At 44.8% G+C, this 10000-nt stretch overlaps 1 protein-coding gene across 1 annotated transcript in view; it reads right to left on the reverse strand.

Moving 5' to 3' along the window:
* The window catches only part of LOC134066565 (protein turtle homolog B-like), a 58519-nt gene that overhangs the window by 10010 nt on the left and 38509 nt on the right, over positions 1-10000 (reverse strand). The window contains exons 12-15 of the mRNA XM_062521930.1: positions 4846-4969; positions 3256-3431; positions 723-949; positions 442-526 (exon numbers count right to left, since the gene is read on the reverse strand). Coding sequence (XP_062377914.1) covers positions 442-526; positions 723-949; positions 3256-3431; positions 4846-4969 — 612 coding nt within the window. The remainder of the gene's footprint in view (positions 1-441; positions 527-722; positions 950-3255; positions 3432-4845; positions 4970-10000) is intronic.

Below are 10000 nucleotides of genomic sequence, written 5' to 3' on the forward strand. Positions count from 1 at the left end.
CGGTGAGCAATAATGGGGGTAGTAGAGGGGTTGGGCGGGTAGTATGGAGGTAGTAGAGAGGTGGGTGGGTAGTATGGGGGTAGTAGAGGGCTGGGTGGGTAGTATGGAGGAAGTAGAGGGCCATAGTTTCCACATTTTCTGTCATTACATTTTATTCTTTTTTACCCCTTTGTTGCGCACTGTCCACATACGTGGACAATAACATAACTTCTATATAAAAGCATATTTTTAAAAAATTCCAACTGATTTTCAATATTGGGCTCATATAGAGTAATAAAATCAATACTAAAAAAATCTAGACACTTTTTTTCATAATGCGTGCATGAAAGGGTTAAAATCACATCTGTGTGAATGTGTATGTGTGTGTGTGTGTGTGTATGTGTGTGTGTGTGTGTGAGAGAGAGAGAGAAATAGAGTGTGTGTATGCGACTCAGTCCTCACCTGTACTTGACACTCCGACTACATTACTGCTCTCACTGATGAGGTCATCCATGACAGCCAGTGCGCGAAACTCATACCAGGCGTCCTGTCAAAGAGATAGGGTGAGGGAGAGAGAGAGAGAGAGAGAGAGAGGTAGGAGTCAGCCAACACACACACACACACACACACACACACACACACCACTGAATAACTCAGGTGTTAACTGGACCGGGCCTTTCAGAAAAAACTCAGGTATACGCTAAAAGACTGAGCTGTTACAGGTGTTTCATGAAGGCTTTTACCTGGACCAAGTCTCTGGCCATGATCTCGGTCTCGGCAGCGGGGATGAGGTCGTCAAGCACCTCCCACCTCTCGCCCAGGCGGAACTCGATGACGTAGCGGTCGACGGGGGAGGTGTGATTGGCCGGCGGGAGCCAGGAGAGGAGCACGCCCTGCTGTGTGCGGTTGGCTGTGAGGCACCGTGGTGGTGTAAGAAGCACCAGTGGTTCAGGGGTACTTAAGGGATAGACTGGAGAACACACACACACACACACACACACACACACACACGCACACACACGCACACACACACACACACAGACACACACACACACACACACACACACAGACACACACACACGCACACACACACACACACACACACACACACACACACACATACAGACACACACACATACACATACAGACACAAACACACGCATGCATACACACATACACACACACATACACATATTTTACTATACACACAATTCATGCATAACATGTCACCTAGTCCTAATTTATGAGTCCTTACCTTTCAGGGTTTTGTGGATGTTAGGGGGTGAAGGGCTGCTTTAGCTCTATTGCCCTTGTGACATTATCATGCCCTAATGGTATGCCACTGAGTGACCTGGGCCCTGTAACTCGAAGCACACGTTAGCTGCTCTTAGACTTTAAGCATATCTTAAGCCTATCGTAAAAAGATACGCATGTAACTCAAATGATTCGCAAGTCTACGTGTAACGTAACTTAAGACAAAAGTTACGACTGCCTCATACCACACGTAACGCTGTCGTAAGTGTCTGAACAACCTAGGATAACCAAGGCTACTGTCGCTTGCATTCATGCTTGCCCTCTTGCATTGTCTCCGCCTCCGTTATTTTAGCAATTGAGCATTCGTTTCCTGCCATTTATAGTCGCGTCTTGTGTGCTCCTCACCCAGCTGTTTACGGTTTCTGTTTTCACGTCCCAAATCTTCTTTCTAGAATGTATCTTTGTGTTAGTCAGCTTGAGAACTATTTTTTTTTTTTAATTCCCTCTACCGAAGTGACAGTTATTTCATTAGGCAGCTGTAAGAGCTTCCATTCCTCAGCTGTAAGAGCAGCTTGGACGAACAGCATTTTCAAGTTGTCAGGGGGGAAACGGACGCTGATTCCCTCGTTACTACAACATCTATAGTGGTTGCTCTTTCGAGTTACAGTTTAAGTTGCGTGCATCTCACGTGTGACTTGCGACAAGTTTCAGTTACACCCGGATCGTTATGATTTACGAGTTCGTAAGCCATGCGTAACGTAAAGTTAAGTTTGATTTTTCGAGTTACAGGGCCTGTAGTGTTCACACTCACAGTGACCACTTCTCTGACCTACTTATGCCTACTTCTCCTGTGTGTCCTATTGTCCTCCTATGTGTCCTATTCTCCAAACTGTGTCCAATCGTCCTTCTGTGGGTCCTACTGTCCTCTTAACTGTGTCCTACCGTCCTTCTGTGTGTCCCACTGTTCTCCTATGTGTCCTATTCTCCTCCAAACTGTGTCCTAGCGTCCTTCTGTGTCCTACTGTCCTCCCATGTGTCCTATTCTCCTCCTAACTGTGTCCTAGCGTCCTTCTGTGTCCTACTGTCCTCCCATGTGTCCTATTCTCCTCCTAACTGTGTCCTAGCGTCCTTCTGTGTCCTACTGTCCTCCCATGTGTCCTATTCTCCTCCTAACTGTGTGTCCTAGCATCCTTCTGTGTGTCCTACTGTCCTATTTTCCTCCTAACTGTGTCCTAGTGTCCTTCTGTGTGTCCTACTGTCCTCTGAACTGTGTCCTACCATCCTTCTGTGTGTCCTACTATCCTTCTGTGTGTCCTCCTCTCCTACTGCACACCCCATAACCCCCACCCCCCCCCCCCCCCCCCACCCCCATGCTCTACTCTGACCACAGTTCTCCTTGTGTCCTACTCACATATGACCTTACAACTATGTACACCTATGTCCTACTCTGGGGCAGGGATGACACTGAAAATAATGAAATGCAAGCAGTAAAACGTGTAACACAACGCTCAGACCAACAAAGTTCTATTCGTTCCTAAGTTACATGAACGGTCTACAGCTACATTACTCAGTGAAAGCTGAACCAAGTGCAACGCTCAAATTATTATAGCGTAACAATGCCGCTCCATCTGTTCTACTGCTGAACCATAGGGACGTATAGGACAATATAACAATAGGAGACCTGCCACTGACCTCTGATCAGTGTGATCCCTGCTTGAGTGTCCAACTCAACTACACTGTCCCCTGTGTCCTACTAAGTGTCCTACTCACCTACACTGTCCCCTGTGTCCTACTAAGTGTCCAGCTCACTTACAGTGTCCCCTGTGTCCTGCTAAGTGTCCTACTCACCTAAAGCATTCCCTGTGTCCTACTAAGTGTCCTACTCACCTACACTGTCCCCTGTGTCCAACTCTCCTACAGTGTCTCCTGTGTCCTTCTAAGTCTCCTACTCTCCTACAGTGTCTCCTGTGTCCCACTAAGTCCCACCCACCTCCCGTCTTGCCCTCCCTGTGCGGTCCTCACCTACGGTGTTAACGGTGACCACCTCACTGAAGGGGCCGGTGCCCAGCTTGTTCTGTGCCAGCACGCTGAACTGGTACGCCGTGCGGGCCTCCAGGCCTGTGACCAGCAGCCATATCTGGGTGCCCGGCACGGGCATCGACAGCCAGTCGTGGGGTCCGAAGTCCACCCGCTTCACCCTACAGGGAACACACAACATACACACACACACACGCACGCACACGCAGAGACACACACACACACACACACACACACATACAGACACACACACACACACATACACATACACCCACACAAATAGAACACATTCATACACACAACGCACACACAAACACACACACACACACAGACAAGCCAAGAAACACACACATGTACACCAACAGTTTAATACATGAAGGTTGCAGCCGTTGCACCAGACTCCACAGAGCAGCCAAGGCAGTGAGTACAACACTTAGAATACAACATATGGGCAGGCACAGCAGCGTCTGAGTGAGTGTGAGTGTTGAACTGTTCAATCAATCCATTACAAGCTCTTGTGTGTGTGTGTGTGTGTGTGTGACCCTGACTGCTTTTTCACAGCTCCACTGGTAATACCATGATTCATTCTCCTTCTACCCTTTCACACTCACAGCGTGAGTGCATTAAACACACACACACACACACACACACACACACACACAGCCATGTAAGTGACATTCAGGACGTACAGTAATCTACTGCTAAACTTATTACAGTGGGACTTTACCAGTCCCCAGTGTCAAAGACTACAAACCGAATGATATTACAATTCCGTGCACGCACGCACACACACACGCACACACACAGACACACACACAGACACACACACACACACACACACACAAATACATACAAAGATATGTCTTTGTCTATTTCTATGTCTTCGTGTAAAGCAATTTGAGCAGCCATTTGTACAAGAAAATGTGATACATAAATTAGTTTACTACTTCTACCACAAACACACACCCACAAACACACACGATATTACCAGGGCAGCCTGCTTTGAATCCCTCTGTTTTATATGACATACTGAGGCTCGAGCTATTGGACGTACTGTACACACACATCCTTCTAGAGAGGCAGTCATAGATGTGTGGCCTGGGGATCGTATGATTTCATTTTTCTGTTCAATAATCTCTGCATATTAACGGACATGAATCATTCATGATGCAGCCAGGAGAGGCAACAGCATTGGTCACACACACTCACACACACACACACACACATGTAGCAATCTCTCCCTCTATCACTCTCTTTCTCTCTCTCTGTCTCTCTCTCACACTCACACACACACATATGTACAGCATGCAGCTATCCAGCATGCCAAACTCAGAGGATCTCACACATATGCACCCACACATATATGCATACTCAAACACACATACAGCATGCAGATATCTGCCATGCTGGTCTCTACTGATCTCTCTCTCTCTCTCTCATACACACACACACACACACACACACACACACACACACACACACACACACACACACACGGAGGGCTGTGCTGGGGCAGCTGGGCCGGAGCGGTGCGGGAGGAGGATGGGAGGAGCGCGGGAAGCGGGAGCGACTTACACAGGGCCGTACCAGACGGAGAAAGTCTGCTCAAAGCCACCGTCGTAGCCGGGCTCCCACGACACGTTCGCAGACGTCATCATGGCGTTCACGTGGATATTGGACGGGGCATGTGGACTCGTACCTGATGGAGAGAGAGAGAGAGAGGGAGAGAGAGAGAGAAGGAGAGGGAGGGAGAGAGAGAGAAGGAGAGAGGGAGGGAGAGAGAGAAGGGGGGAGGTAGAAGAAGGAAGAGATGAGAGGAGAAAGAGAGAAAAGGAGAGGAGGGGAGAGAGAGAGATGGGGCAGAAAGAGCAGTTATGTGATGCGTGCATGTGTGTGTATTTGTGTGTGAGTGTGTGTGTGTGTGTGTGTGTGTGTGTGTGTGCGTGTGTGGTTGTGTCGGTCAATAACTCCCAGAAGATTCTCCATCAAGCTCTGAGTGGTTTAATTGGTGCCTTATTACTGTTGACAAGATCCTGCTATACATCCTAAATAGCCCCGTTTACACTGTGATCACAAAAAAAGGTCTGACCTGCTTTACACACACACACGCACACACACACACACACACACACACACACACACACATACACATTTCATGTCAGCTGTCATAAGGTGGGGGAGAGGGGTGGGCGTCATGACAGCCAGGAGTTATTACTGTGGGCTGATCCCATCGGTACAGCTCCTTATTAGCCACCCACCACCAACACTGTCACACACACACACACACACACACACACACACACACACACACACACACACACACACACACACACACACACACACAATCACTCCCTCCGTCTCTCGCTCTCTCACACACACACACACACACACACACTACTCCTTATAAGCACGTGTGAAGATGAGTGTTAAAAAACAATAAGAGAGCAAACTTTACTGCCTTTGGAGTCTCTCTCTCATACACACACACACACACACACACACTCATCTTCCCCACAGAAGAGGCAGTGATGTGAGTTTAAATGCAAAGGATGTGTGATTTCACTGTCTTTGGTGTGTCTCTTTGGTGGCACTCTTGGTGGTATCCATGAGGGAAATATTCAAAGGCTTGCTACGGATAGCTAAAACAGTGGTGTTACGTCGTCCCCTTAGAATTATAAGGTTCTATCTGACATTTTTGTCAAAAATTGAGTTACTGACATATTCTCATTCTGTGACACCTTAAGAAGGTGAGATGAGGTGTTTGTATAGAAGTTCTATCTGAAGAGGTTTGTTCCGCTGATCAGAATGGAATTCTGTTCCGCTGATCAGTATGGAATTCTAAAATTCCATAAATCTCATAAATCTCATAAATCTCATAAATCTCTATGGAAATCTCTATGAAAGGGGACATGGCCACTGGATAATGCCAGTGACCTAACCTTTGCATCTCTTCCTGTTTGTTGTCTCACCTGTTGACTAATAGGTTAAAAACACCTGAAATCTTGCAGGGGTCTATAAGTCCACTTGGGGTCATTATACCACACACTACGGTAGGTGCTTCCATGCTTCCCAATTCATCACTATCACCTGCTTACCGACACTATTCGCCACACAATTCCTTTGTTTCGAATCCTTTCATTTAAATAGATGAGTGCAGAGCTCGTTCAGACATGCTATTTCTGTAGAAAACTTGCAGCCCAATTAAATGGTGCTTTAAAAAATATGATGATAGGGAACAAAATTATTCCAGCTAAGCATTCAATAATGAATACTGAATATGATATTATAATACATTACAATAATGGGGAGTGAGCTGAATTTAAGCATAGCTGCATGTGACATTTTTTACAATGACATAAGCCCTAACAGCTGTTTTGAGTTTAGGGTAGGCTTTATGATTAGCCTATTGAATAACTTGATGACAGAGAAGACTAATTATTTTGTGGAATGATGCATCTGAAATTTATAACGATATGACTTAAAAACTCTCTGGTAGCCTATAAGTGACATCATGTCCTGCCACTAATTGTCTGTAGCTAGTCATGTGTGGCATTCTGAAACGGCCTTAAATTCAGGACCTTTGTCACTCATTTAGAATTTGGTACCTTGCAGTCGGATGTATCGTTTATTTGTTCAAAGTAGTGTTGTCACGATACCAAAATTATGACTTCGATTCGATACCTGCCATAAATACCTCGATAGTCGATACTGAACCGATACCACGGTGAAATTCTAAAATATCTGGGAAAAAGATCAATAATGGTCTGGTTCGGTTTTACTTTAGCCAGCTTGTTCCTGTCCGGGGTTTTTTTGAGCAAATTACACTAATAATATAATAGTTATCATTCCCCAGAGCTAGTATGAGCATAATCTCTTGTTTGTTAACATATTTGCCGGCCACTTTTCTTTAAAATTTCCTGTAAAGGGAGTGGACAAGTTAGCCTACTTTAATATTTCATGAGTTTGATTGTCTGACTTGCAGAGACCATTCTTTATAATAATTATATCCAGACAATATGCTCAGTTGGACGCAAACCTCCACCAGGTGTAGAGAAATGTGAGTTTAATTTAATACACTAGTGTGCAGGTCAATTCTGGGCTCATCATAAAGTCACCCCACGTTTATTATTTTTTAGTCAGTAGTTTTTTATTGTTTGTTAAATTACACGTGTTGTGTTGTTACAAATCACACGTAGGCTATTAAAATTATAAGCAAGTTAGCCTACTACTAGGCTATGCTATTTAGGGGGCCATCTGATGACGCCTACATGAGGTCTAGCCTACTGAGTTAATGGAATGTCGGTTCATGGCTAATAAATTAACGTTTGGACTCAATACATTCTGGCTATGGGCTCTACTAAGAGAATTTCAGGTGGCCTAGCTTAGGCCTATATCTAAGAAATAATTTTTTAAAAAGGCAGACTACATGCCATGATAAATATTACCAGAACTGATTGAATGTTAAATAGATCGTTTGCAAGTTATGCTAAAGTTACAATTATCAGCGTGAACATTGAGTCATCTTGCAAACAGACAGTAAACCCCGATGAAAACATACCTCCGTCAAGGAGGTTTCTATGCTTACTGTCGCTATACCTCGTCAGTGTTGAAATTCAGTGTTGAAAAAATAGTTTTCCAATTAGCCTACAGGATACACCACACGCGTTTATTAGGCTATAGTTTGTGGATACGATTGGGGCTGATCATGGTGTTTTCAATCACTTTCGCTGACCTCTCGGTCTTTGAATTCTTTGTAAAGTTCGGGATGTCTGTCCGCAAGGTGCTGTGCGAAGTTGGACGTTGCCTGCATGCTTTTGTAAACATCTCTTGTGTCTGTGGGCTTGCCTTCACTGTCGACACATGCGAAATAGCTCTAGACTTCAGTTCGCCCGTCTATTTGATCAGCAAGCCGAGGACTATGGAAGCATATGAGTTCCATAATTCAAATGAGAATGCATTCTGCAATATGCAATTCTAAAAGACATTACATTAGGCAATTGCTAATTCATTCTGCAATTTAATATTACAATTTGCAATACTTTCTTTCAAACTGCATTTTAATATACAAAATGACAATGCAATCATCAAATCAATTTGATTTATTTTGGTTAAAAATTTGAATAAACATGGATTGAATTGCATTCCATTTTGCCATGGTACTTTAGTCTCAAAATTCAAATGGCAATTCATTTTGCATTTCAATTTTCAATATTCAGTTTCATCTTTTAATTGTCAATTACTTTTGCAATGTAATGTTCAAAATTCAATGTAGAATTGAATTATTTTTTAATTTTTTAATTTATTTGATTTTTTTTTTTTTAAATGTTTTTTAAAAACATATTGAAAACATTTTGAATATTTTTTGGCAAAAAGTTTTGCCCGGTTTGCAGAAATAGCGCCCCCGTTATTGCATAGCACTTTGTCACGCTCTTTGTGTCTCAAAATTCAAATGGCAATGGCAAACGCGATTCCAAAACACTTTGCAATCTGTCAGTCTCCCATCACCCATGGCGGGAACTACGTCACGTCCGTGTTTATCTCGCATTGGTCAGTCTTCTCTTTAAGGCGGGTCTTGGGCAGGGCGGCTGACGGCCTCCAGGTAGAGAAGATAACGTAAAAGAGAAATTGTCGCTGACACAGTAGCCTACTGTTGGAGGTGATGGGCAAGAACAGTCGCTCAGCTACTGAGGGAGGCAGGCGTGTGTGTGTGCGCGTGCGGAGACCTTGATCCGACCGTACGCCACCCCCTCCAGGAGCGTGTATCAGGGTGAAGCGTGAAAAATAGCACACAGGTAGCCAGGGGAGCTGATCGAGGGAGCTGGCAGCCCAGGGCCCTGGAGCTCATATCTGGGTGCAGCGTTTGCTCCTCTCAGCCCGGAGGACTGCTCCAGATTAACGACCATAGACAGTAAGATAGGCTACTGACAGGGCTAACACAGGGCTACTAACAGGGCAGGGCTGTTAATGACAGGGCAACATCGTTTCATTCACACTCAGGCACTCCTGGTCTGACCACGACCGTCCAGCTGCAGCCTGCACTGTCAGAAAGGAAGCGAGCCACGTCCTGAGATATCGATGGCTTTGCCCCAAACGAGGAACGTGCATCGTTCTTTTCACAAATACACCATATTTGTAAGCAAATAAAGTGGTTTACTTAAGATTACTCAGCGTTTTATCAACGTTTGGTCCGCGAAAATATTCTCGCTGCACCGGTAGGGAACCCGCCGTCATGTCATCCGGCACAAGCTTCCTTGGTACACTGCTGTCATAAGCATTACGGTTCCCCATTGACTCCCATTGATTCTGACAGTCAGAATCAATGGGAGTCAATGGGGAACCGTAATCCTTATGACAGCAGTGTACCAAGGAAGCTTGTGCCGGATGACATGACGGCGGTGGTAGGGAATCGGTTGCGAGACTCGGTGAGACGTGATCATCCCACTGGATTGTTGTTTGTACAAACATTCAACATCCAAAACTATAACTGAAAAACGTCAACATTGACGAATGTAATACATTTGTGCTACGTTATAAAAATAAAACGTAGACACCTATTAAAAGATGCACTTGCTAATTTGTGCTACATTCTTATCAACGATCAGTGAAAAACTACTTCCTCGTTTGGGGCAAAGCCATCGATATCTCAGCAAGTGACTACGCTTGCTTTCCGGTTCTGACCAAACGTTGATAAAACGCTGAGTAATCTTAAGTAAACCACTTTATTTGCTTA

This window comes from Sardina pilchardus, chromosome 19, assembly GCF_963854185.1.
Source record: "Sardina pilchardus chromosome 19, fSarPil1.1, whole genome shotgun sequence".
In the NCBI taxonomy this organism is placed as follows: Eukaryota; Metazoa; Chordata; class Actinopteri; order Clupeiformes; family Clupeidae; genus Sardina; species Sardina pilchardus.